This window comes from Tyto alba, unplaced genomic scaffold (genome assembly GCF_018691265.1).
Source record: "Tyto alba isolate M040663 unplaced genomic scaffold, T.alba_DEE_v4.0 Super-Scaffold_1, whole genome shotgun sequence".
In the NCBI taxonomy this organism is placed as follows: Eukaryota; Metazoa; Chordata; class Aves; order Strigiformes; family Tytonidae; genus Tyto; species Tyto alba.
In genome coordinates this window covers 4,332,390-4,359,160 of record NW_024881261.1, presented here as the reverse complement: position 1 = coordinate 4,359,160, position 26,771 = coordinate 4,332,390, and the positions used below count along the sequence as shown (strand labels likewise).

The 26,771-nt window shown below is 39.5% G+C and overlaps 2 protein-coding genes across 6 annotated transcripts in view; one reads left to right on the top strand and one right to left on the bottom strand.

The window, feature by feature from the left end:
* EEF1AKMT2 (EEF1A lysine methyltransferase 2) overlaps positions 1-5,368 on the bottom strand; it is a 28,575-nt gene extending 23,207 nt beyond the window's left edge. For all 4 annotated transcript variants that reach the window (XM_042786474.1, XM_042786485.1, XM_042786491.1 and 1 more), the window contains exons 1-4: positions 5,246-5,368; positions 4,862-4,927; positions 4,208-4,322; positions 472-579 (exon numbers count right to left, since the gene is read on the bottom strand). In XM_042786474.1, coding sequence (XP_042642408.1) covers positions 472-579; positions 4,208-4,322; positions 4,862-4,927; positions 5,246-5,328 — 372 coding nt within the window. In that variant the 5' untranslated portion in view covers positions 5,329-5,368. The remainder of the gene's footprint in view (positions 1-471; positions 580-4,207; positions 4,323-4,861; positions 4,928-5,245) is intronic.
* Positions 5,369-5,801: 433 nt separating this feature from the next.
* On the top strand, positions 5,802-26,072 carry ABRAXAS2 (abraxas 2, BRISC complex subunit). Of its 2 annotated transcripts, XM_032988720.2 has the most exons (9): positions 5,802-5,903; positions 6,957-7,047; positions 10,041-10,077; positions 12,647-12,713; positions 15,294-15,484; positions 16,056-16,175; positions 16,834-16,918; positions 18,930-19,044; positions 23,844-26,072. In XM_032988720.2, the coding sequence occupies exons 1-9, from the start codon at positions 5,832-5,834 to the stop codon at positions 24,308-24,310; spliced, it is 1,245 nt and encodes a 414-aa protein (XP_032844611.2). In that variant the 5' UTR covers positions 5,802-5,831; the 3' UTR covers positions 24,311-26,072. The 2 variants fall into 2 exon arrangements, with proteins under 2 accessions (XP_032844611.2, XP_042646123.1); XM_042790189.1 differs by lacking the exons at positions 6,957-7,047; positions 10,041-10,077; positions 12,647-12,713.
* Positions 26,073-26,771: the final 699 nt, after the last annotated feature.

The window sequence follows — 26,771 nt, the reverse complement described above, 5'->3', positions numbered from 1 at the left end:
CTGGAGGATAAAACAGCATACCAAAGAGCTAAGAATGAAAGGCAGTCACAGAATCACAGGGTAGCTGAGGTTGGAAGGGACCTCTGGAGGTCATCTGGTCCAGCCCAGCCGCTCAAACTTCCTGCTGCACAGCCACTGGTAGGGATTCTATCACCTAAGGATTTCATCCTCTATCCCAAATCTGAAATTCAGAATGTAGTAGCTAAAATGCAGAACCTGCCAAATGGCAAACCACTATTCTGCTCCCTGCTAGAAGCGGGGAAATCTTGTTACCCCTAATGACAAACAAAAAAAAATAAGACCCAAAATCTTCTCATAAATACAGATTTATTTGGTTAGAGTTCTCTCGCAAATGAATGTCAAAAGACATCATTAATAGAGTACACTGAGTACATCTGAATATCAGTTAGGTCATTAATCTTGGGTTCAATTGCTTTCTATTTCCTCAACAAACTTTTTCTCAAAACTTACCTTTAATTTGATGCTAGACATCCCTTCTTTCTCTCTTACTTTTTCTGAAAGGCGTATTGCAGAAGGAGAATAATCAATCCCAGTGAGATTCATGTAGCCAGACTTGGCCTAGACAGAAGCAGAGAATCTTAATTAGTGTGCTAGCAATTTTTTTATCCAACAGGTGTATTCCCCATCTATAATTGATCTTGTCTTTCTTCCTCTTAATGACAGAAAAAAACCCCGCTTTTACTCATTTTTATTCCTGTTATTACAAGAGCTAAACACCTGGGGGAACAAGCTGAACTAACTCCATTCTGCCTAATATCTCATCAACAGAACTGTTGACTGAAAGCTGGTTTATGTCAACAAGTGGAAAACTGAGCAGATCTGTGAAAAGTAACATCCTGGAGGGGAACAGGCTCTCTTATCTGCACCAAAAGTAACCTAGAAACCAGGAATGCTCAGTGAAGAGAACATGTGCTGATGTCAGATGCTTCAAAGTAAGAAGAAAACCTCTCTGACACATAAAATTTGAGATCGAGCAATTATTTGGTGCATAACCCAAATAGTAAGAGCCAAAATACAGAATATGTTTTATTACTACAGAAACCCAATGCAAAACCTTATGTTTTTCTAGTTATTCATGCTAATGTCTATTTGACTGTAATTATTTGCATGCTACAGGGTCTTTATATCAGCAATTTTCAGGCAGGTTATGCACCACATAAAAGAGCACAGAGACTTCCTGTTCATCTAACTGTGGAGTAGATAACGATAACCCAGTTCAGCGAACTCAGGCAGTGAGATCCCAGCAACCCTTTTGCAAAGCAGGTGGGCACCTTGCATCAGCTGGAGCTGGGCACGTGGCAGAGGGGCAGTGACACATTTTCACTCTGAGGTCGAAGCTGAAGTGAGCAGATCTGGGTATCACGTGTGTTGGTTGGTCTGGCTAGATCCAAACCTAACAGGAAGAGCTGTGATCTTACGGCCAGCTGCAGGCAGTAACAGCAGAGAGAGGCAGGAGGCTTGGGTTTGTTTTGCTTTTGAACAATACGTGGGCTTTAACTAGCATTAAGCAATCAGCTGTGTATCTACTTGTTCCAAAAGCTGATACTCCGACAGCGATAACTACAACAATAATTTTTTTTTAAATGGTCATTCCTCCTTCCAGCAGCCCTTCAGCCCATGTGAGCTCAGTGCCAGCCAGCTGTTCTTAATTGAGGAGTAATTTCAGTTAAACACAAAGACCACGTTGTTTGCATTTGATGAAGAACAGCATATTGCTCAGGCTTCTGCCCACATTCCTCCCCAGAGCAAACCAAGCTTCCTGAGATGCCTGTGCTAAAGACCTGGGGGTGGAACAGCAGTTCTCACAACAGCTCCTCTGTTTGGAAAGGAAGATCTTGAGTCATTTCAGGGAGTTCCCATTCACTCCTATAGTCTCCCAGGCAGAGAAAGAAAGTTTAAGGGTAAACAACATTAAATGCTGCTAAACCTGTACAGCCTGACTACATATGGCCAGGAAGGGATCATGCACTCAAGTGCCAAAGGTGACCCTGCTACATCCTGCCACTGGACTCCTGTCCTGAAGGTGTTATTTATCATATGCACTCTGCTGCTGCTGCTTCTTGAAAAAGCAGATTAAATAGTAGAAGGTGGTTTGCAATGTTATCAGCACTGCCCCATGTCTGGGCCTCCGGTGCTGCCAGGTAGACACCCTCTTCGGGTGGTGAATACCCTTCACTTCAGGGAAGTTTGTTAGTATTGTTGGCCCCAACAATGCTCAGGGAAACAAAAAAAAAGAAAGAAAGAAAAAAAGGGCCAGAGCTCTATCTGGCAGCAGCATTTCCTTAAAAGAGATGGAATTCTTCAGCCTCCTTTTTGTGCAATATTCCTTTCTGGAACCAACAATGTCTCACCTAGACGTGGCTGCATTTAAGAGTCATTTTCTTACTATATTCCCAATTACTATTACTTACCATTAATGGCATGCCAGGGTCCAGTATTCCCCAACAAACTGTACTCTATGGCACCTTTTCCTGTTCTGATGACAGGCCGATATGTACCCTCAAGTAGCTACCTTTTAAAGAGGTGCTACTGATGTCCTGTATGACTGAAGTCTGACCACCTTTCTCAGTGTTGCCATTTCTATCCAATTACCGCGTCCAACTCCAGTGGCAGAACTGTTCTAAGGAAGCTGCTGTGCTTGCCAAAAGAATCCTAACTTGATTTTCAAAGCCTAGCAGCTAACACACAAAAAAATGTTTTACATTAACTAAGCAAGTGAGATCCTGAATTATTTAGCAACATTGTAATTTTTGAAGTCACTTTTCAAATGGGAATGGACTCAAAATTTCCTACTAAAGCAACCACGGCACTTTGAGGTGCTTAATGTAAGGGGGGGAGGGTGCTCTTACAGCAGTTTAATAGTTTTTAAAAGCTAACAGGCTGTCATTTTCCCATTGCAGAATGAAAATCGATCTCGGATTTATAAGTGGGGCCAGTATAATATTGAAATCTTATAAATAAGATTTTTCTGTTGGATGTTTCAGCAATGATAGAGCTAGCTACCATCGCATTTAATGATCATTATTATTAGGCTAATCTCTCTTAATGAGACGAGAAATGTCTACTTTTGATGATATAACTTCTTCTGTGCTGCACTGTAGCAGACAGTCCCCATAAGGGCTTTAAACTCTTCTAAAACTAAAGTCCAACTTCAAAAAAATTCCATTACAAACCTGACTGACTTCCAGCCCTTTCAATTTCTACAGTAACTAATGGAGCCAATGGAGAATGTCGCACAACAGAAACTGCGACACTGTGACAGCTCCTTTCTCTACCAACTCTCCTGTAGTATTCTACCAAGTATTCAATCAAAAATAGAAAAAAAAAATACTGGAACTCCTAAATATCTTGCATCATTGTATAACAACAACATTATAACACTTCAGAATGTATCTGGTAAGGGTTTTCACCCTGACAGAAACAGGCACTTCTTGAAAAGAAGTGTTAACAACTTTTTAAGTCATTTACATAAAACTCTTGGGTTTAACCACTTTTTACATCGATAATTAATGTTGTTATTAGAACCGAGCATGGAGAAAGGGCCTGGTTGTGCACATGGAGCACTGTGTGTTAGTAGGTTTCCTTATCTGGAGGTGTTTTACACAACAATGGGAAGAAATGCATTTTTAAATGTAGGAAAACAGAAAGGTAAAGTTAAAACACGGGATACTTGGGCTGATTGCTTTAAAGAAATACCACAAATCTTAAAATCTGAAGTATTGATACTCTGGGCAGCACCAAGGAATGAGAAGTCCGAGCACGTCTACCAAAAAAAGTAGGTATTTCCATTTGGTAGAACAACATACATCCTAGGTCTGCATTCCCTAATGGCACTCCTGGTTCAAGGAGCTACATACCCAAGTCCCACAGGCTGTCTGGCAGCCACTTGCAATCACCTTGTCTTTGTGACAGGATGTTCTTTAAGGCATATCAACAGCACTAAGTTAATTTCACTTACACTTTAAGCCAAATAAAAATGTAAAACCTGCTGCACAGTAACCAGTGTTCTGTTAATGGGAAAAAAAAAACACAATATAAGATCTAATTTAGGTTTCTTGCTTTTTTGTTTTACACATAAGTTACAGCTTGCCACGATCAATATTGTCACTTGTGAGAACTGTGTTTAAACTACTCCGTTTGAAGCACTGATTCTGTATCAAAAGAACAAACTTCACAATATACCAACCAATTCAATCAGTAAAACACCATTTCCAGTCCCAATGTCAAGCACAGAGCTGTCAAGGGGGATCTTTTTTTTTTCCATCCATCTGATTATGCGAACCATGCTTTCTTCTCCAAACCTATGAGAAACAAGAGCTCTGGTAATTAAGACAGCAAAAACGTACAAAAGGGAGAGAAAATTTATTTAATCGCTTCCTCTCTCCAATTTTTGCAAAACACCTCTTACTGGAGCACTTGGGTAACAAGTGCTATAGCTTGCATTCCGTGTTTGCTTTGTTTAAATTAAGATTAATCACACGGCCTTAAAACTCATCAAAACACCAGCTCTGGGAGGTGGAGCCCTCCACATATTAAAAAAGGCAGCAGCACCGGCCACTTGTGTAGTTAAACCTGAGCTCAGGGATAAAAAGCACCTTTGTTAGTAACATACACCAGAGGTACCAGCTGCCCTTCCATGTGCTCACAGCTGTCCAAGTGCAACCTCAAAATCTGCATTGCGAAACTGGACAGAAGAGAAACTGGTGGCCTCAAGATTAAAATCACCCATCATCTTGCAGGCAGCCAGAACTATTCAGTAACCCACTGAATTGCTGGCTGTGTTTTTGCAATGTCTAATTCTTATAAAGAACAGAAACACTCCAGTGGAGTTATTATTTACCAAATTTCCCCAGCGTCTCCAATGTCTTGAAAAGTTTGCAGTTCTCTTTCATACGCAGCATCCCAGCTAGAGTCGGGAGGGAAGAAGGGTGAGGATATTGCAATTAATAGTGGGAAAATATTTCGGTTAAAGAATGAGGGGAAGGCTGGTTGAGAAGGCTGTATCTACGTAGGTCTGTCACATTACATCCACGGTATCATCTCGACAGGTGAAGTGGTGACACCGAGCTGGCGATGCCCACCGAGGGAAGGCTGAGGGTTACCAGAGGGGGAGGCGGCGGGGCGCAGCTCAGGCCTCCTGCTCCCCGGGACAGGACCACCGGGAGGAACCCCGCCAACGCCGCCGCCGCCCCCCCCGCCCCGCGGCAGCGTTCACCGAACTCACTGCGCTCTGGTGCCCAGCACCGAGGGGCTGAACGGCTCCTCCCCGCTCCCCGGCCCCGGCTGCCGCCATCCCGCCACCGCCATGCCCGGCCCGGAAGCACCGCGGCACCATAGAGCGCACCAGCGAGAGGGGCCGCGGACGCCGCTCTGGCGCTTGGAGGACTCCCGCTCGCTGGCCGGAGCCACGGCTCCGTGCGCTGGAGGGAGAGAATCAGTTCCCTCAAAAAAATCGAGCCGTTTTATAGTTTTGCTTCTGAGGGAACGGAACGCTCCAGGTGACCGGGTTTTCATCATTGCAATCCGTAGGGATGACCAAAAATAAAAAAAAAAAAAATATGTTCTTCATTATCTACGATCTTCAAATTTCACGAACGCATTTAGCTTTTAATGAGATCTTTTTGCGAGGTGTACCAATTCTGTAATTTATTTTTAAACCCGTCGTCATTCTAGCATTAGGAGCGACTCCGGAGGGGGGAACACTACATTTCCCGGCAGCCCCTGCGCCGCCGCCGGAAGTGGGCGGGCCGTGCGCGCGCGGGGCGTTGTGGGCGCGGCGGCGGCGGCGGCGGCAGCGGCGGTTCTTCATCATGGCGGCTTCCATCTCGGGCTACACGTTCAGTTCCGTCTGCTACTACAGCGCCAACAGCAGCGCCGACCACGTAGGTGCCTGGGGCCGCCGCCCCCTCACCCCTCCCCGGGGAGGCGGGGTGGGGCGGCCCTCGGGCGGCGGGGCTCGCCTTCCCTCCGCCGGGCTGCCGCCGGGCAGGCCCCGGCTGAGGGTAACGGCCGGCGGCGGCGGCGGCCCCGCTCGGCTTCTGCAGGCCGGAGATGCGGACACCTCGCCGCGGAGGTGGCTCTGGGGAGAGGGTCCCGGTTTGGGTGGCTGGGAGACTCTCGGGCACCGCGGGGCCGGGGGCCGCTCCCCGTCACCCAGGAGGATCCACCCGAGGGGTGGGTTGTAGGTAGAAAACATCTGTTAGGTAGGAAGCGAGTGTTGCAGTAACACTGGCTTTCCAGCAGCGGTTACTAACCCCGGAACCGGGATGTTTCTTAAATCCCTCCTTTTTGTTGACAAACTTCTCGTCAGAGCTCGCTCCCTTGTCTCCGCGCCAGGAAGCGATGCGCCGCCGTTTCCGCGCTTGTGCCCAAAGCACCTGACTCCTGCTTATCCTCCCTCCTCGCTCGGGGTGTGGGGACGGAGGATAAAAACTGCCTTTCAGTTAATTTCTGAGTTTTACGTTCCCTGGCACTGTTCAAGGTCCAGCCCGATCTCCATATATAAAATTGAGTAAGCTTCTGCAGATGCGAGCTCTGCTTCCCGTTAGCTTTGAAGGAACTCAGCAGCAGTGGCTCGGGGCACCGTGCTCAGGCCTCTTCCTCATCCACTGTCTGCCTGCAGAGCTGGGACTGGAGGCCAAGCACTGCTTTATGTAATCTGTGTTTGCCTTGTGTAAGTTGCGTGTTACCCACAGCAGGTTTCGGTACAACATTACTTTTGGACAACCTATTCATGTAGTGTTGAGAAAAGATGTTGGTAAATCAGAAGACGTCTCAGTAAACCTAAGGGCATGTTATACCTATTGCAGCTTAGATATGTATTTCAAACTAACTCCTTTAATTCTTCCATTTAATGCTAAGAAAGTTATAGTAAATGAATCTATATAGGTTTTTTTTCTATTTTTAGTCTTTTTTTTTTTTTTTTTAAATTGTAGGAGGGATTTCTGCTAGGAGAGGTGAGACAAGAAGAGACCTTTAGCATTAGTGATTCACAGATCAGCAACACTGAATTTCTACAAGTGATTGGTAAGTAATTGAACTTTGAGAAATTCTGAAAGTACTACAGTTTAGTTTTCCAATTTTCAGTATAACAACTCAGTAAAAATTACTTGACTTGTGAGACCAGCACAAGATGTTCCAGTCTTTCAGAATCACATTTTCTACAGTATTTATGTGTTCATGATTGAGTTGTGAGGGAAGGAAACACTCCTTTGATAGATATGGAGGTTTTATGCATCTGCTATTGTGGAGAAAAGATCTTTCACTGAAGACATTTATCGGCATTTCACGATGGAGAAATTTTTTATTTGGCTTTTGGTCCTGCAGGGCATCTCCTCCGTGATATGATTGCCTAAATACAAGCAAGTGCTCCAAATGAGATAAATACATTGCTTGATTTACTAATACTGAAAGGGGGCAAATTTCCAGTGGAGGGTTTGGATGGATGACTGGTAGTTGATGACATCGTGAACTGTCACAGCAAGGCTTGCCGAGGAGTATTTGTCAAATAATTTACTTTATTGATAAGCCTGAGGATTATACAGCTGATTTGTTGTTGTGAAAAGTGAAAGATCTAAGATCTTGCTATTAAATGTTGTTGGTTGAAGTAGATATTTTTGTATGTAAGTGAGAAGCCATTGCATGCTTTTAGCTCAATGGTTCATAGAATATAGGAAACCTCTGAAAGAAAATACCTTTTTTATTTACGTAACCCGATGTTACAATACATCTAAACCCTCTTTAAAAACCTGACTGTGTACATACCTGGCTTTGTGGATCTGATTCCAGATAACACAGCAGAGTCTGCATAAAGTTTAGCTGATATGCAAACATCTTGTGATTGACTCTCAAATGTTATCCTGATACAGAACTAATGGTCTGTGAAAGTGTGTGCTGTATTATGTTACATCTCAAGATACTTGCCAAATTAAAGTGGTGGTGGTTGTGTATACAAGAATCCAGTAGTGTCCTATTCAGGTTATTCCTAAGGAAACATGAGTGATAAATTGACTGTGTGAAGTGTCAATTACAGTTAAGCTAAATTACAGAAAGGCATAGGATTTTGTGTGTGTGTGTGTGTATCCAATCACTATCAAAGTATTGTGTAAAGGCAGGCAGCTGATAGCTATGTCTGTTCAGACAAAACTAGACATTACTATTCAGTGGTAATGGATCTTAGTTATTGTTGACAGTGTAATACAGTAATGTCACCAACTGCAGATCCAGCATGGTTTCATAAACTAAGTGTTTGTGGTGTTAAAAATTACTCCCTTTTTAGATAACTCTTTTGTCACATTCTTGGTTACAGTTATTTTCTGAGAAGGGAAATTACCCGCCCCTGGAGATCTTCTGGATATTTTCTGTTTACCAAATGTTTACTTCAATATTTATTCATCAACATTCACTCGATCTCCTGGTTCAACTTATGAACTGACATCGACAGTTTTGTGGCACTGTTGTCACAGATGAGTTTTATCATTCTTATGTGTCTGCTGTCTCAAAGCTGGTGGTGTCTGAGTGTGTATATATAGTATATACTATATATATATGTAAGACACAAGTCACTGTTTAAAACTTAAGTTTAGAATGATGGCTGCTTTATGCATTCTGAGCAGTAGGCTTGTTGCTTCCTGTTTTTCAAAAAGCAAGGTCTGTGTAGCAACGTAACAACCCAAGAAGAGTCCAAGTCCTTGTAGTCAGTATATTTGCTGGAAGGCGTTGGTCTAAGCTGGGGTAATTACACTTACTGGCTTTGTTTAACAGATGTTTCCACAGATTTCTGTATGCCAATGTGAAAATAGTGGGTCGATACACTTTTAAACAATTCCGAATAAAGAAAGGCAGTAACTAACAGCAGCATCATGAGGAGTTCTTGCCAGTGAAAATGTACGATTTCTCAGGCAGTATGCCTGCCATGGATGTTCAGGGCCTTGTTTTGATAGTGGCTAAATATGCTGAGATGCTAATGTGTGTAGTCTGTTGTTCTTGGGAATTGCGATCTGATTCTGACTCTGCTGAGATGGCAATCATGAGCAGCCTGTGGCTTTCAGAACAGCAGGTGGTGAGTCACTCTCCAGGAAGGAAGAGTCTAAACAAAGTTGTTGCTAAACACTCCGACTGGGTTCTAACATAGGAGCTTGAAATGTTATTGCTACATAAGTGCTATCCAGTCTGAGCAAATACAGTTTCAGACAAAAGTTATGTAATCAAGGTATAATAGCATGAATAAATGATAAGCTGTATTTGATAAAAAGCCAGAGCAGTGGAAAACATTGAAGTACTAAACACCACAAAGAAGTAAGTTGTGATTGGTGTTAGAGAGATGATGTAGATTGGATTTTTGCTCTATTTTCACTCTTCTATGAGATTACTGACATGTTACAACCTTTGCATCCTAAATAAGAACTTTATTACAACCTCTTCAATGAAAAAAAAACTTTTAAATATTGCATATAACAATTATAAATTGCAGCTAACCATTTTGGAGTGGCATTCAACCCCTTTTCTCATCATAGATTCTATTTGCCTTCTGTCTTTAAATACTCCAATGGATAGCATTTCAGTCATTCCCTTCCCCATCCCTTTTTTTAATTCATTGCTGCTTGTAATAAGCAGTGTATGTCAATGCAAGTAAATTGTTGTGGAAAAGTGCATTAAAAAAGAAAAAAAAAAAAGTCATAAATGCCTTTATGAGGAGATTACAACTATAAAATACTACCAAAAGTGTGTCTTTGAGGCTCAGAAACATCTGTGTGTCTGAGCAAGTGTATGTCTTGCGTATTGTTAGAACATTTTCCTCTTTATAATGGCAGATTAGAAAGAGAAGCTAGTTTTGAGAGTATGGTGCTGTGTCATCAAGTGTTGTTGTTGAGACATTAAGGGTAGTGTGTGGTCTGACGGAAATGTTTATTTGCTCAGTAGCTGTGATGTGGAAAGTTCATGCAAGATATGCCACTGTAATTTCTCTTTACCTTGAGTAGTTGGACATATGTCTCTTTTTTTCTTGTTTGTTGTTGCAGAAATCCATAACCATGAGCCTTGTTCAAAACTCTTTAGGTAAGCATTTTCTGTTGTCTTCCTGTGTTGGCTGCAGAATATAAAAATAGGTAGCTCACTGAAATATATTAGCATTTCAAATGTACCTACCAATGCTTGCATTGTTTGCTCATCTGATGCTATTACAGAAATGCATGTAAATGGCACCAACCATGACAATGAAAGTATGAGTTTACCATTTTAGTAGCACTTACCTTAGGTTAGAAAGGGTGCCAAGGTAGCTAGTCCAGGCTTATTTCTCTGTTTCTTTGAATTTCCACTTCATGTAGTTAGGGAAGGTATGCTAGCCGTCAGATTAAATCATACCACTCTGATAATTAGGATGCATATAAAAACCAATTTAAATTATTGTATTCTTAGGTTATAGCTCTGCTTGGGCCTGGTGGGTCACAGAACACCTTGTGTGCCCTAACCTTAGTAACTGCTGGGGTAACAAGTTGTTATGTAATTAGTTGTACTGACTCGCACTAACTAATTATTCTGAAACTTTCAACTTACTATGAGTTTCTGCCTTCTGATATCCTGTACTTCAGAACTTAAATACAGGTCTAATATATTCTGTTTAGCAGCTTCCATCTATTTACATGTAGCGTTTCTCTGTACTCTTCATATGTTATACAGTGATAGTTTCTAAATTGCTGTCTGGAAATTCTTTTTAGAAAGAATTTCAAATTAATCTCCTATTCTCTTTATTTAGAGATTTCCAGCCAATTAAGAAGGGGCACTACCTTAGATATTATGATTGGCATTGGTTACATTAGAGAGAAAAGTTCCAGTCTGTCATTTGCTATCTGATAATTACAGAGAGGGTACTCTTAACCCAGTGATTTAAATGCTAGAGACTCTACATGTGAAGATAAAATCCCAGTGTCTAGTAGACTCTTTCTGGTTCCTAGTGATGCTTTGTGCAGCACATATCAAAACCGATCACGTTTACTGCTTCTCCCCAGTCAAGAAGTTGATTGTTAGTAACTGAGCTGATGGAGGAAGGGGAAGAAGTCTGTATTTCAATGCATGCTTTCTGCACAAGAAAACTGATGAATTTATTTACTTCAGAGCACAGGGCAAACTCACAGCTCATCTAGCTTTTATCAGTACCAGAGCATGCTGTTGGTTTCTCAGTTCTGTTAGTTGTAGCAGATGCTGATTCTGGGGCACTCTCTCTTGTCCTTTTGACTTAAGTGTAGCCAGTCTGAAGAGGCCTATTGCTCATCTGCTCTGTAGTCTTCTAAGCTGGCACTGCTGATGTCAAGTATAACAGGTTTGGTTCCAGTGCGTTTACAGACATGTGGGAACTGAATGAGAAGTGAGGATTTTAAAAGGACTGATTTCTCTTTCTGTGCAGCTTTCAAATGAAGGTGTTTTGTTGCATACTAGTAGCTCATCCCATAAGAAAATTATTCTTATAGAGCATAGAAAGAGAAAGAATTTGATATCTGCTAGTTACGAGAATGTGTAAATATTGTGAACATTAATTGAAAAGATTATGCAAATATTATGTAGTATCTCAGGTTAGTAATTAGTTGTAGTCTTGAATATTCACAATATTCATCTTGAAACAAATTTTATTTCCACCCTTATTTACCAGCCAAGTACTGAGCTCAGGATTTTCTGTTGTGTTTTTTTTTTACCCCTACACACAAGAGTTGAGATCATAGACCTCTAAACCAGAGTGTTTTCCTGCACTGCTTTAGGTGTTAGTGATATCAGCTCTTGAAAGAGACTAAGGACTTGGCAGGTAAGTCAAGGAGGAATCTATTTTCAAATGTTTTTCCTTTTATCATGAAGTGTGATCTACTTGAATTTATAAACCTGTCTGTGTAGATAGATTTATAAATTCTTAAATCTCTTGTGTCCTCAAAATAACAACATGTCAGGGTTTGGTCCTCAGTTCTGTAAGCAGACTGGTATGGGAGAACCCCATGATACTTTGGATTCTTGCTGACCTTAATGTAACTGTTTTGGCTTCAAGGGTCCAATCTTGTGAGATTAATTGCAGGACTGGAGCTCAAGAAACTGATTTGTAGTTGCATGTAAAATTTCCCTGCTTTCCTTTCTTCTTTGGCAGGTAGGCCTCATTATCAAAGCTGTGTTTTACAGATTCCTGGTCAAAATAAAATTACACAGTCCATTAATGTACATACCCTTTGTTGTAGGGGCTGCCTGTGAAATCCTAGGCATCAAACTAATATGTGCAATGAAAGCATTTTAAAACTAATAATTGTGGGCAACTTGTATTTCATTATTAGTGGATTAAAAGTGGTTAGAGTTTTCACACCCGCTAGTCTCGTGCATCTAATTTAAATGTGCTGCACCTTCCTCTGTAAGCAACTGCCTCTGTCTGTTAGCTGTGCAGTCAAACCCAGGCTTCTGTGTTCTGTATGGCACCCAAGTCAGACATCCTAAGTAGGTGGTGTGAATACTGACCTATGTTGGTAAAGGTAAAACTATAGAAGTTGCTTTGAAACGTATAGAAAGAAGAGCGCTCAAAGTATAAATTATTGACTTTATGTATAATGTGTGTGTGTAAACTGTTTACCTACCTTTCTCTCTTCCTTTTTGGTTCAAGCTTTTATGACTATGCAGGCAAGGTTAATGAGGAGAGTTTGGACAGGATTCTTAAAGACCGAAGAAAAGTAAGTTTTCTGTCTTTTCCTCCTGTTCTAGTCATTAGAGCCTATAATTAGAAAGATTGGGTTTGGAAAACAGACAAACAAAACAAGGTAGCTAACAAGAAGAAATATTTTTGTTGATAAATTTGATGGTGTGTTTTAACCCAAGGCTTCTCTTGCACAGAAGTTGGTGGATTTGTGGTACTTAGGTTAAACTGGGGGCAATGTCTAAATTGCCCGAAGAAATGCAGAAGATTTTTAAGTTTAGGTCTCCAAAAGTGAAGGGCTAGTATCAAGCCACTCAAATTTCTGAGCTAAATATGTAGCATAATAGTCGTGCACTCTGCTGTTGAAACCAATGCAAATGTAGCTGATCTGAAAGTCTGTTCTAAAGAGTTTGTTTAAAAGGGTTGTAATGATATAGCCTTGTAGTTGAATTTTGGCACTGTCACTTTTAAACTGGAAGAACTGTTCTGTCAGTTGTCAGATTTTGTCACAGCTTTAAGTCACGCATGTGTTGTTAGTAGCACAACTAGTATTAAGAAGATTAAATTTTAGTAGCTATATGGAGAAGTCGAATCTCGTTTCAGTTTCATCTCATTCCATACTTGTAGTGCAATATCTTTCTAATTATCAAATAATTGATTCAGAAGTTCTCATGAACTGATACATCACAGAGCAGAGGCGAAGGTATGGTTCCTTCTGTAGTGAAGTGAATCAGCTTGCTCTGACAAAAAGACGTATGACTGACTTGTGTGGTTCAATTTGTGGCAACTGGACCTTGTTAGACCTTGCAGGAAAGCATCACTAGTGCGCGAGTTTGGCTCGCGAGGTCTGGTCAGTGCCAGAGCTAATACAAGGTAAGGGTGGTTTAAACAAGACCTTTTTTCTTGTTTGACTTATTTTTGCAAAGCAGCAGAAAACCTTTGTCATTGCAGTTGTGTGTGGCACTGCCGGTTGCAGTTCACCAGTAGCAGAGCCAACCGTTGAGGCGTGGCCTACGGGGCTTTTGGCATTTCTGTCCTCTACAGGTGACTCAAGTGTAACTTCCACTACTCTGAGTAAGAATGCCTACTCTGGGAATTGGTCATCCTCATCATGCAAAGTGTGTGTTGAGTTGCTCAATTGCTAATTGAATCTGGAGACTTTACTTTCTGGTCACCTTACTCACCTGAGCTGTCGACTTTTGCTTACAGACAAGGCTTACACTGAGGAGGGATCTTTAGGAAAGCAAGTCCTAAATCCGTGCACCTTCTGCAACACTGACGATTGTAGTGCTTTTTTCTTGGCTGTTTCTTCCAGCAATTGCTTTCAGACTAAACTCCTCTGTGTATATTCATGTATTTAAGCTGACTACATAGGTGCTTTGTGTGTATATTTATACATACAGACATGTACATCTTTATGATGATGATGGAGTGAGTTTCCAGTCTTGGATCCTGAATTCTGCAACCCCATAACTCTACTCTGAAACACTCCATAGCACATTTGAGTTCCCCTTCAGGAGACGAGGCAAAAACCATGATTAAAAAAATGTTTGTGTCCCACTAGTCTTCAGTTTAATTTTATTTTGTTAGGACCTACCTTTCAGGGAGGCTCTGGCAAGATGGTTTATCTGTGGTGAGAAAGCAGGCAAAACTGGAGAAATTAAAACTTGCAAGTGTCATGTGACTAAAGCACCACAGATTAAATGACATTAATTGTCATAATATCAAAAAAGAAAAAAAATACTGCTGTCTGGGAACACAGTCTTGTATTTTCTTTTGTTAGCAAACTAAGCACCTTTTATTACAGTCAGACTAAGAAATTCTACAGATTTACTATAAAAAGTTAAAATCAATGCTTCCAATTTTTTTTTATCTCATACAGGAGTCATATTGTTTAATATGTAGAATCTGCTCTATTCCACTGAATGTATACATGCAGTCTTATTGCATCACTACATGATAGTGCCTATTCCTCGGACTCTTCATTAATCTCTTAAATTAAATCTTAGTTTACCTGAAGTAAAGGAGTTTAATGCATGTTTTAGTCAAAATAATAATTGAATTAGAATGGGTCTTATCAGATGTGCATTCGAATCTTTCACAATTCAATACACGAGCTAATTTTATTTTTTATTGTTGTACACAGCAGATTAGTCCCATATGTCTCATGAACAGACATGAATTTGCAAATATATTTATGAAGCCCTGGAAGTGTCTTACAAATCAATACAAGTGAATAGACAGTTGAAATATTTAGGCAAAAGAAAACGCACATCTGTTGTGTTTGAAAACAGCTCAAGTCTAATCATTTGAAGATGCTCTGAGGTTTGTTGCTAAAATTAAACAATTGAAGTGTATTGGAAGTGGGATCTTGAATGCCACTGAGGAGACACAGGTGTTTGTAGCACAGTAGGGTTGAGCAGCTGATAACTGTGTTGTAACAAGATGTCACTTGTTTGGGGTTATTTAATAGGTGCAAACCTCTAGTAATTCAGTCTGTTTTTGTTGAAATAAAGCTATTGACTGGTTCATGTGATACCACAGTTTTATCACCTTTATAATCAGAAGGTAAACCTGTATCTCTCAGTTAATACTTCGGGATTTTTTCTGATTACAGAACGTTATTGGATGGTACAGGTTTAGGAGGAACACTCAGCAGCAAATGTCATACAGAGAACATATCATTCATAAACAGCTGACACACATTCTTGGAGTGCCTGATCTTGTCTTCCTTCTCTTCAGCTTCATTTCCACTGCAAATAACTCAACACACGCTTTAGAATATGTGCTTTTTAGACCAAACCGAAGGTAAGCAATCTCTGTGTATGAACCAATCCTTGTTTTTTGTTCTGCTTTTTACTGCTATTCTTTATACTCTAAATTATTTTGAAGTTTGTACACTTACATGTAAAGACTTTGTGTTTGTCACGTGATGCCTTGGTGTACAGTTATTAGTGATAACAGCTTTTTTGTGTGTGCAAGTAATTTATAAGTTAAAGTTTTGGGGTGAGCAAAAGTTCTTTTCAGTCTTTAAATCTTCAGACAACAACAAAAAAATACATTTTTAAGAGAAATCAGATGTCAGTACCATATTTCTTATCATAGATCTGAATGTAGCTTTGCCCTTGTATATGTGGTAGTTTGAATGAACAATTTAGAACTTCTAAGAGGTATGGAGGTAGGTCCATTTCAGTGGAGTTTTTGATCATGCGTTTCTTTTGAACACAATTTCTAATATTTAGAAGCTTTTATAATAAACCTAATGCAGAAGCTTTAAAATTGGATGAGTTGTGATATCAGAGAGATGGGATAGTATCAAGGCTATTGTGAATAATCTTTTGAATATAAATTAAGAAGTCTTTCTAAACTTTCTCTACAGGTATAATCAAAGGGTGTCACTTACTATTCCTAATCTAGGCAACACTAGTCAACAGGAATACAAAGTTTCTTCAGTGCCAAATACTTCTCAGAATTATGCCAAAGTTATTAAGGAACACGGGTAAGGATTTTTCCTTTGCAAATGAAATACAGTCATGAGCTCAACATTTTGTACCTGCCAAGGAATACTACAAGCATGCATTTTAAGCAGGAAAAAAAATAGTTCTGGAGGAGAATGGTCAGCTCCTAGTGTGCTTTTTTCCTGCTTAGAATTGAGTCTTTTAGAAGAATAAAGGGGACTCAGTGTACTAATCAGAAAAGCAGAATTGGTGTGGCCAGACAGTGCTGTGGGTCTTCTGGCTGGAAGTTTCTTACTCGATTTCCCCACAGGGAAATCTCTGTGCAAACTTGATTTAAAACTTGAACTCTGAATTGGAAGTGTTGAAGTCTTGTTGTTATTCTTAAGTAATTTTAATTAAATGCTGTAAATGCAAAGTAGCTCTTCTGACTGTTAACAATGAAATTACACAAGCTTAAAGATTTCTGCACAAGTTCCATCTTATTCAGATGGGACTTTATTGTTCCAGAAGGAATTTTGATATTGAATATGCTGCTGTCCAAATTTTGGTTCTTGAGAGTATGGTATGTTTTCAGCAATAGAAAATAAAACACATTTTAGAAATATAGTGATAGACTGTCTAACAGCAGTTCAAAGACAGCGTGAGCTACTTGTGTTGTCTTTTCTAACTAATGATTTCTGCGTTATTTTTTTTTTTTAGTACTGATTTTTTTGACAAAGATGGAGTGATGAAGGACATCAGGGCTATATATCAGGTTTATAATGCACTTCAGGAAAAAGTACAGGTAACTTCCTTTACTTAATGTTGGTTAGTATGTATGTGGCATCTTTTGTTTGTCCTTTGGTTAAACCAGGAGTGGAGATGGAGATTTTTAGAGCTCATAAACAATTGATTGTGAACTGTAGGAAAATAAGTCTGACTTAAAAACTGACACATTTCATTACTAATTTAATGCATGCATTTGCAGTGGATGCTGTAAAAGTGGTTGATGCGAATACCATCAATTCTTTCTCTTTTGCAAGTAAGAATGACTTAATGCTTAGTGATTTCTGGGAGACTTAAGCTATTTTTAAGAGTATGCGTTGAAGGAAAGCCTTGCTGAAGGCTGTGGAGATTTGCGCAAGTTTAAAGGCTTGCCTGTGTGAATTTAAAAAGGACTCCTGGCTCTTGGTATGTAGCATGCAGCAAAGAGCTCCATCTGTTAGTTAAAACTTGTGAATGTTTTGTGTAGAGCTTGAGTGAATCCTGCTCCAAATGTGGCAAAGCATCTGAAAGTGCCTTGAGTGTCAAATCTACTAAATGTAAGCTTGTCAATTCACAGCTTGTCCTATGTGAAGAGCAGCATAGCTGTGCCGCCTCAGGAGCACACACATCTGCTAATTGTGCTGTAGTCACAGCTTATTGCCAGGCTTTCCCCTTACATCTGCCCTGGAGGGGTTTGTTGTCCCTGCTCCAGCTCAGCTTTGCTGGTTGGCACTTAGAGCAGAGAACAAGGCAATGATCACTCCCCTGCTTGCACAAGAGATCTACTATTTCTTGGTAGGAGCTGCTGCTTTCTAACCTGCCTTGTAAGGTGGGTAACTTGCAGTGAGAAGGCAGACAGCTTTCTTGCTGGCTTTGGGAGATGTGAACATTTGTTTTCAGAGGTCTGTCCCATTAGCTAATGGTATTAATCTCTAACGACTTTTTTGCCAAGAGCACATACATCCTTCCCTGCTCTTACTGTTGTTTGATATAGTGTCTGGAAAAATGGAAAATGTAGCATCATCAGGTAGTTGTCTTCCTACCTGTTAAAACTGTGTCTTCATTGTATTTCACCGTGCAAATTGTGCTGCTGTATGTTATTTACGGACTTGATGAGCTTTTATCTTTAAAGGGACTGTTTCACAGAGAATGTTACAGAACTGGAAATAAGATTTCTGGTAAAGCAGCTGACATGCATGTATTTGCAGTATTCACCAGTTAGTTGGGAGGGGAGGATTTAAACTTTATAAACTTTTAAAAATTACAGAACTGAAAGCATAGTTAATGTTTTTTCAGCTCTGTAGGTAAGATCACTAATAGTAACCTTTTGGAGAAAAAACAGTAAATGGCTAGTGACTTATTGTGTAAGACTTACCAGTGCTTTTAGAATTGTGTACTCTTCAAAACTGATCATGTTTAATGATAATGATCAATACTTAATTTCTGAAGTAGTAAACAATATCCAGTATAATATGTTTAGATTAAAGAAATCGGTATTATCCAGAACTGTTTTTTACAGGTAGATCCTTCTATGAAAATTTCACATTAATTTCCTAACCAGTATAGGGAAATCCATGAGTCTTGTTTATTTAATAGAGGTAGCAGTTAGAAGATCAGATTGGGACAGTTGTCTCTCTAGTCAATAGCCCATTTCGAATTTGGTCTAGTACAAAAGGTATGCACCTTGATGCTACACTTTAAAATCATACTACTATAGTATCATTATTGTGTTAACAGCAGTGTCTTTTAAAAAAAAAAAAGTCGTCTCTTCCACTAAGTAGGAAGAACTAACTTTGGATTTTTATTGCACTCTTCCTGTAATGATTAATTTTTTGGAAATGCTTTTCCTATCATGCAGCAGTTGAAAATTGGCAACAGCCGGTAAAGAAAACAGTCTTTGGGTGGAATATTATGCTCTGACATAATTAACTCCTGTTCTTAGTTTTGTGCTTTTAATGGCTTCTTGTCTGGTAGTAGCTTTATTAATGTTGTCATGAAAGTATTTCATGTATTTTTTCAAAATCTTAGCATATCTTATGTTTTCCTCCTAGGCAGTATGTATAGATGTAGAAAAAAGTGAACGTGTTGTTGAATCTTTTCAAGCGGATGTAAACAAGTTAAAAAGGCAAATAGCACAAAAGAAAAATGAAAAAGAACAAGAAATAAGTAAGTTGCCTTTTTAATTTTTTTGTTTCAGAAGCAGATGCTGTAAGGACAAAACATTTTGTGAAATTATTTTGAGTTGTATTCTTGATAGCTCATAGCAAAAGAAAAAAAATGACATTGGGAAGGTTATGTGATGGATTTACATCGAATGATATCTGAACTGTGGAAGTATGTGCTGCAGATATTTCTGTAGGAGTCATCCAACATTAGCAAACTTAAAACATAGGAGAGAGACAAAGCGGTAGAGAAAGAATGAGAAAGTAAATTCTGGAAACAACACAGGAAAAGACTGGTTGTAGGAAAGTAAATGTGGAGCAAAGCCAGGAATGGAGAAAGCAAATCTGAGTGCTGGAGATGATCCTTTTGAAGTATTACGCAGAAATGGGGAACCGTGTTTACAGGCCAGTAGCTCTCAGTGGTTTTTTTGAAGTCTTTATTCCCTATCCCCAAATACAAGCCCAGCACCAGTTAAGTTAGAGTTCCATTATATTACTGGACACCAGACAAACTGGGTGAAGGAAAATGATTGCTTAAGTGATGAACATTGATGTAGATCATCTGAGGTGTTGTCTAGAGAATTTCTGAGCTTGTAGCTTTTAGAGGATATATTGGGTTTTTCAACACTGATTTAGAGGAGACCATTTACATTTTTATCATCCTCTCTCATTTCATAGTTACTGAATCCTAATTTAGTCAGCATTTTTCACATTATTTGCTGACTTAGTGGTGAACACGATTAGCATTGAAATACCACTTTTCAATGTGGAACTAAATCTTCCCAAAAGTCCATTTTGAAGTCATTCCTGTCTTCAGGAGTACCTGCCAAAAATTGTGAGAAACTATTTAAATGCAGAACATTGTTGGAGTTTGTCTACCTATTTCAAGTAGTGTATCATCACTCATACGAGTTTCAATCTGTATTAGTTTTAATTCCATGAAATGACTGAAATAGTCCTTCCTGCTATGCGTTGAGGGGATTAATATTGGGGGAAGCTGAATCAGGTAATTATTTGATTTATTCAAGGCAATACAAACATAAGTCTTCTCTTTCTAATGGAGCTTTGAATGTAGAAATTACACTTCTGCTGTGTTTTGAAGACCTGTATTAGTATCAAGCTGATTGAGTTTGTTTCCATTGTGGAAATAAGCCCCATTAAAAATCCATGTTTTTATTAGGGTTGGTTCTGCATTCTATATTAATACCACAAGTTTTTGTAATATATATTTAGTACTGATAGGGAAAGCCAGTAATAAGTGTATGTTCATCTTTTTTTTTTTTTGCTGCTCCATAATTTTCTGAATCGGTAAGACCTATTGTGTGAGCATACTTGGCTGGTTGTCACACTGTCCCTCCTTCCTAAAAATTGCATGTGGTTTCAGGAGACTTTTGCTTAGCAGTAGAGCAGTTTTGTGAAGAGCCTGAACCTTTCCAAGGAAACATTTCTGATCTAATTTAATTTGTGAGTGTAAGGGAAGACTGAAGGTAGGTAGTAGGAGCAGATAATAGGCAAATGGGAAGTGATATTTAAAAAAAAAAAAATTATAAGCAAATTATGTATTTCAGCAACAGTACCTCTTTTCTGTGTTTTGAAATAAGCAAATAACGAAATTTTGTCATTTTAGCTACAAGATGTTTATTATTTGTGCATCTTGTTATCTAAAGCTGTGTCTGAGACTAAAAGATGGCTTAGATGGGCGAACACCCTAAGCTGTGCAATAGGCCCCTCTGCTGCTGTGACTGGATATTTTTATTTTCTCCAGGCAGCAACGTACTATTATCACATGAGCATTTTAAAGCAAAGTTTGATCTGTCGACCCAGCTTCTTCCTTCTCTGAACCTCAAAGATAGAGAGCCAGCATCAGCCACAGACCATTTGAAAGATGGAAGTGGCATGAGTCACTGCTGTTTCCTGCTTGGCTGTAGATAAAACACCCAGGGAAATGCTACTACGTGAGCTAGTGAGAAGTAGAGATGGGTATTTAGTGTGACTGGAGCTGATCCCAGCCCATATGGCAAAAGATGGGGGAGGAGGAGGAAGAGCAGTCGGTGCTAGCCTCTAGATACCGGCAGTGAGATGCAAATGCTGGACTGAAAATTTATGCTAGAGCAGATAATCATGTGAGAGGCCTGAAACAAGAAAACATGCAGCTTGTATCTCTGCAATATTTTTAGATGTGAGTAGCTAAATACTGAAGCCGGCCTTCTGTTCTCTCACTTTCTCAATATCTGGAGAATTTCCTTGTCTTTAGTGAGTTAAATGTTCCAGTTAATCATTCTCTGAGCTGGAGGAAAAGGGAGCATTTGATTCAAATTCCTGCAGTAGCATTGTGTGAAAGCTTGTTGTTCTGACAAATTTTTGGTTAACAGGTTATGACTTTAACACTCCAGCATAAAAGTCAGTTGAGACTTGACTTGCCAGATCACTGCAATAATTTCGTACACGTAACAGCATGTTCTAGGATATAGTGAGTGCTGTGTGCTTCCCAGATACCAGGAAATCTCCCATCGCAGTTCTTGTGTTATGGACCAAAAATGGAGTGCTGTTATGTAGTCACTGAGGGAATATGCTCTTTTTGTACTAAAGAGATACCTCATTGACTTGATTAGAGGAACTCTTCTGCCTTGATTTTTGCTTTTTTCCAGAAGAATGGTGTTACAGTAAGCACAGCCGATACCGTTTTGTCTATCACCTAGCTGCAAAGCAGCTTTACGTATACTGATGTCAATTCTGACAGATATTTGGAGATGAGTAACCAGTTAGAAACCAGTGGAAAACTTAAAGCTCTCCCAGTGCTTAACAAACCGTCCTGTGAGGAAGTTTTTCCTCATGTTTAATGTATACTACTCTAATTTAAGCTGTCTTCTGCCAACCTTTCCACAGTAGCCTCTTACATACATTTGAAGACTGAAACTGTTTCCTCAGTCTTCTCTAATTATCCCGGTTATTGCAGTCTTTCCTCTTAGGTCATGGTATCTAAGACCTCTAACAAGGCCTTTTCTTTTGTAGTTTCTCCAGTTTTTCCTTATTTCTTAAACCATGGTGGTCAAAACTAGATATAGTGTTCCAGTTACAGTCTTAGCCATTACCGTACATACTGCAAAAATACTTCCCTGTTTCTCAACAGCTGAGCACACTTAATGCATGTTGATATTTATAGTTTACGTAAATCAACAGTAAACCTGTGTTTCTTTCCTGCAGGAGGATGTAACTGTTCCTCATTTTGCAGTTTGTGCAGTTCATTATTCCAGTGCATGTCTGTCTTAAATCATTTTCCAAATCGTCTCACTTAAGATCACTTTCAAATTCCTGTTCTGATACTCTGTTATACTTGCAGCTATTACTAGCATAGTACCATCTGTAATTTTAATAAGCATGTGCTGATTAAAATCCCTCATTTAGATTAATGCGAGTATAGTTCCGGTGCAGAGCTGTGGGAGCTTCATCTTGATGTGTCTTTCCAGTGTGACTGTTAACCACTGTAATTGTTCTTTAACCAGTTCTTCAGCTATTATTATTTTTTAGTCTCACAGTGCTCATGTTACTGTCTATTCATTATGAAACATGGAGATGTTGTGAAATCCTTAAAGGTGAGACATATCTGTGGTTTTTAGACTTGGTTTGACTGTTAAAACCACATGGATTGGAAGGAGACCCTGTCCTTGGTGGACAAATTGATTTATAGCAACTGTCTAACTGTGCAATTAGTTAAAAGTCAAAACATGGAAGTGGTGTTTTTACCCATTATGTACGGCTCTTCCTAGGGAACAGATTGCAGGGATTGTGTCCGACAACAGACCTTACCAGTGTTACACTGGTGTGAGAGCCCTGATTGTGGATCACTCTGCTAGAGATATGGGAACACAGGTTCAAAAGGTGATTCTTGCTCAGCTAGCTAGATAATCTAAAGATGGGATATCATGTGAGTGCAGGTGCTTTGGCTAGCAGAATGTCGGCATGATACACAGTGGTCTCAGCAGCCCCCTAGGCTAATCACAGACATTGGAAAGGAAAGCTTTTAAAATAATCATTTGAGGGAAGAAGAGAAGGTAAATTCTTTGCTGGTGTTCATAAGATTGTCCCCTAGCTCAAGGGGCATTGTAAGGGTAAGTATGGAAGTGTGATTTTAAGATGCAATATCAACAGTAGAAGCTGATTATGCTCTGATCAAAAGGGAGTCAAGCTTTCAGTGCTGGATAAAACATAAGTGGAGGAGCAGGCAGGATGAGCTCTAGCATAGCTACTTTTTGATGTGAGAAGGAACAGAGAAAGACAGAGAGAATATGAGTTGGAGAGAGCAACAGGTTATTGAAACTTCCTGTGGCTGTGTTTTATGGGGACTTAAAGTGGAAATTAACTGTACAGGATGACTGTGCACATAAAAATGTAGCACGCTTGCACTTGATAGTTTATTTGCTTTCTAACACATTTTGAAGTGGGATTACTAGGATAATCAAGTTGTGCTTAAGATGAGTTTCATGGATGCACTGCTAAATTTAGGGAAGATACTCTTTGTCAAGCTCAGAGTAGGATGTAGTAATAATCAAGATTTGACACGATGGTTAGCAATAGTGTCCTGCATAGTCATCAGTGTGAAAATCAGAATTGCCAGAGATGAGTAATGGAGACTGAGAGGAAGAGATCTGTTTGAAAGCAGTGCCAGGGATGAACCTTGAATAATAACAACCAGAAGGAAAGAGAAGGGCTGAGGGCTGGGTGGGTGCAGTGTGTTACAGCTAGGTCATGTAAAGCGTATTGCAAAGTAAGCATTAAGTACACTGATTTTCTTTGCTTTTGTAGGAATGCAGCAAGCAATTTTAAGCAGGCAAATGCCAACAGATAACTTGGAACCTATGTTTGTTCCACGAATGTCCTACACTGGATTTGCTGTGGAAGGCTGCACGCTTGAAGATTCAGATGTCTCTGATCCTCCCCCACCGTATTCCGATTTCAATGCAAGCAGTCAAGAAAGTACTGTCGGTCATGGTCTCCTAGAAAGCAATGTTTTTATGCCCCGACCTCAAGCAGTAGGTTCTTCCAGTTATGTTTCCACAAATGCGGGATTGAAATATTCTGGTAATGGAGCATCCATGCCATCTTCCCAAAGAGCGGTTGGTGACAATGTTGACGAATCAGAAGACAGTGATTATGAAAATTTGCTTGAACCTACAGAGTCATCTGACAGTGAATACTCACAGACAAGGGATTCACGACCTTCAGCACATCCTGATGGTGATTCCAGGAACACTCAATCTTCTCAGATTTGATAGGGGGGGAAAAAAAAATCCACATGACACTGTTTTTTTCATAATTGTTACAGAGATTTTGGGGATTTAACCTGGAGGAAATGAACTACACAGGATTACTGTGCACACAAAATGTAGAAGACTTGCACTAGATGGTTTATTCACCTTGTGATACATTTTGCAAGTTTTATAATGGAATCATTAGGATAATCAAGTTGTACTAATATTGATGAGGTTCATGGATGTACTGGTAAATTTAGGCAAAATGAAATTTATAGAGATCTTGTAGCTTTTGTTGCCGTATTTTCTTTAAGACAGTAAATTGGGATGTAGTAACTAAGCACAGTTAGTCTACAAATAATGTTCTCAAATCAAAACTTACCTCTTGCACTATCATGCCTTGAATTTTAATTTTTGAAAGGGAATAAATATATCAGCCGCCTTCAAAATAGCTTTCTATGGTAAGCCAAATTGGCCTTTGCAAGCAAAGAAATTTTGATAATTCTGAGAAGCCTGATTGGAACAGATGTGGTCTACCTTCTATCGGCATGCTCTTTTAACAGAGAAGGGGTTTGTTTCAACTTTTTTTACTAGCAGAATGTGTGTATCACTTAAAATGATGGTTGCCTTTTTTTCTGTAAGGGGGGGGTGGGTGGGATGACTGGTAAATCATCTGAATGAATGTCATAAATATAATTATTCTGGTTTTGCTGGGTTTACAATGACTTTTTGCCACACTAGCCTCATTTATTGTCTCATTTGTTATTTTAGCATAAATACGAAGTGCACATACAGGAGTAAATGACTGACAGAAGTAGTAAATTCCATCGTGATTGGACTTTGGAGTCTGCAAATTACAAACATCAGAGACTGCTTCTTGCATTTTATTTACATCTGAATATTGGATTTACGCTTCTAGATGAGTTACTTTATGTAATAAATAGGGGATAGAGTAGGAGAAGATTGTTTGGAGAGTCCCCTGGGTTTATTACCTCTTTTCCTCTGGGTGGAATGTGTAAATGATTATTTTAATTTGAATTACAGCTCTTGTCAGAAAATTGCCGTTTGGGATAAATGAAGTGTGGTATATTTAGAGAATTTCATGTTTGGATGCACTTATTTTTATTTAAATACTGCTTGTATGCTAACGTTGCCCAAAATATGTGAAATTGTGCCACTAAGAAGTTTGTATTATTGGACTTCATCCCTGATCTGTAAATGAGAAAACACACATTTTTAAGATGAGGTTATGTTCAGCATTTATCACTTTGAGGTGTGAATAACTTCTTAGTTTTACACCCAGAAGAACAAAGCAATCGCTGAAAAGTTTAAATATATCGGATTTACAAAAGACTGAACTTTCACTATGTATTGTATATGTAGGCAAAAGTCTGTTCCTTAGCCTCTCCTTACCTGTACTAAATGAAGCAAAATTATTTTGGAAAAAATGAGATGTTAAAATTGCCACTCTTCTATCAAGTGTTCCCACGTTTTAAACACCTAGTGGTCTGTTTTAACTATTTTACATTATTCTCATTAGCCTTAACTTGATGCATTTCTGTCCTCGAGTGTTGCAAGCCATTCAACAGAGAACTTGCTCTGGTTTTACCGCTGGCTGTCTGCAAGCACCTGTGGTCCAGGTGGAATAGATGCATGTGTCGAAATCAGAATTGGCAAGATGGCAACTACCGTTTTTATTTTTATTCCGCACAGAAACCTGCAAAATGTACATCTCTGACAAAGCAGTTAAATGTGACAATAAAAATCTTATTTAATCCTGTAACTTATATTTTAATATTTGTCAGGTTCCATGTCGGTGAAATAACTCCCCTGAATACAGAAATGCAGTTCAAAATTGATGATTTGTTTAGTCTGTCTGCAGGACTGAGGTGGATTTGACAGACGGGGAGGAGGTAGCGCTACACCATGCGTGTTGCATACCTGCCACACATTCTTATGGTTATGTTGATACAAAGATCCTTGATTTCTGGAATCTTTTAATACCAAAAAGTGTCTTACGTTCTAATTGGTTTTACATATAGCATGTAGGTGCTTGGAGGTGGAATAAGTATGTAATCGTGTCCTCTAGCCAGTGCCTATCTGCAGATGCTTTCATTTACTGTAACTGCTTATTCATAAGAACAAAGGGTGTGGTTTTACTTTTTTTTTTTTTAATCAGGTAATATGCTGGTAAAAATACATGAGTGGACTTTGCAGTTTTCATTACAGTCCTCTTAAAAATAATGGTGTTGGGTTGTGACCTGTCTGAAGACAATAGGAAGCAGCTTTAGTTGTGAACAAAACCGGAGCTTCGTACCCACAGAGTAGCTGGTTTCCACGTCTGACTCCTGCAGAGTTTATTTTGGTGATTCTCAGGAGCCCCAAACACAGCAGCAAGACTTGTAGCAATGTCCACTTGCTGCCAGGTAGGCAGCACCGAAGAAAAGCTACTAAAAACTGGCATCTGTGCCTTTTAGTTCAA

Coding starts and splice junctions, on each gene's coding strand:
- ABRAXAS2 (XM_032988720.2), top strand. CDS start 5,832: ATGGCGGCTTCCATCTCGGGCTACACGTTCAGTTCCGTCTGCTACTAC. Junction 7,048..10,040: donor TGAATTTCTACAAGTGATTG/GTAAGTAATTGA, acceptor TTGTTGTTGCAG/AAATCCATAACCATGAGCCT. Junction 12,714..15,293: donor TTCTTAAAGACCGAAGAAAA/GTAAGTTTTCTG, acceptor TTCTGATTACAG/AACGTTATTGGATGGTACAG.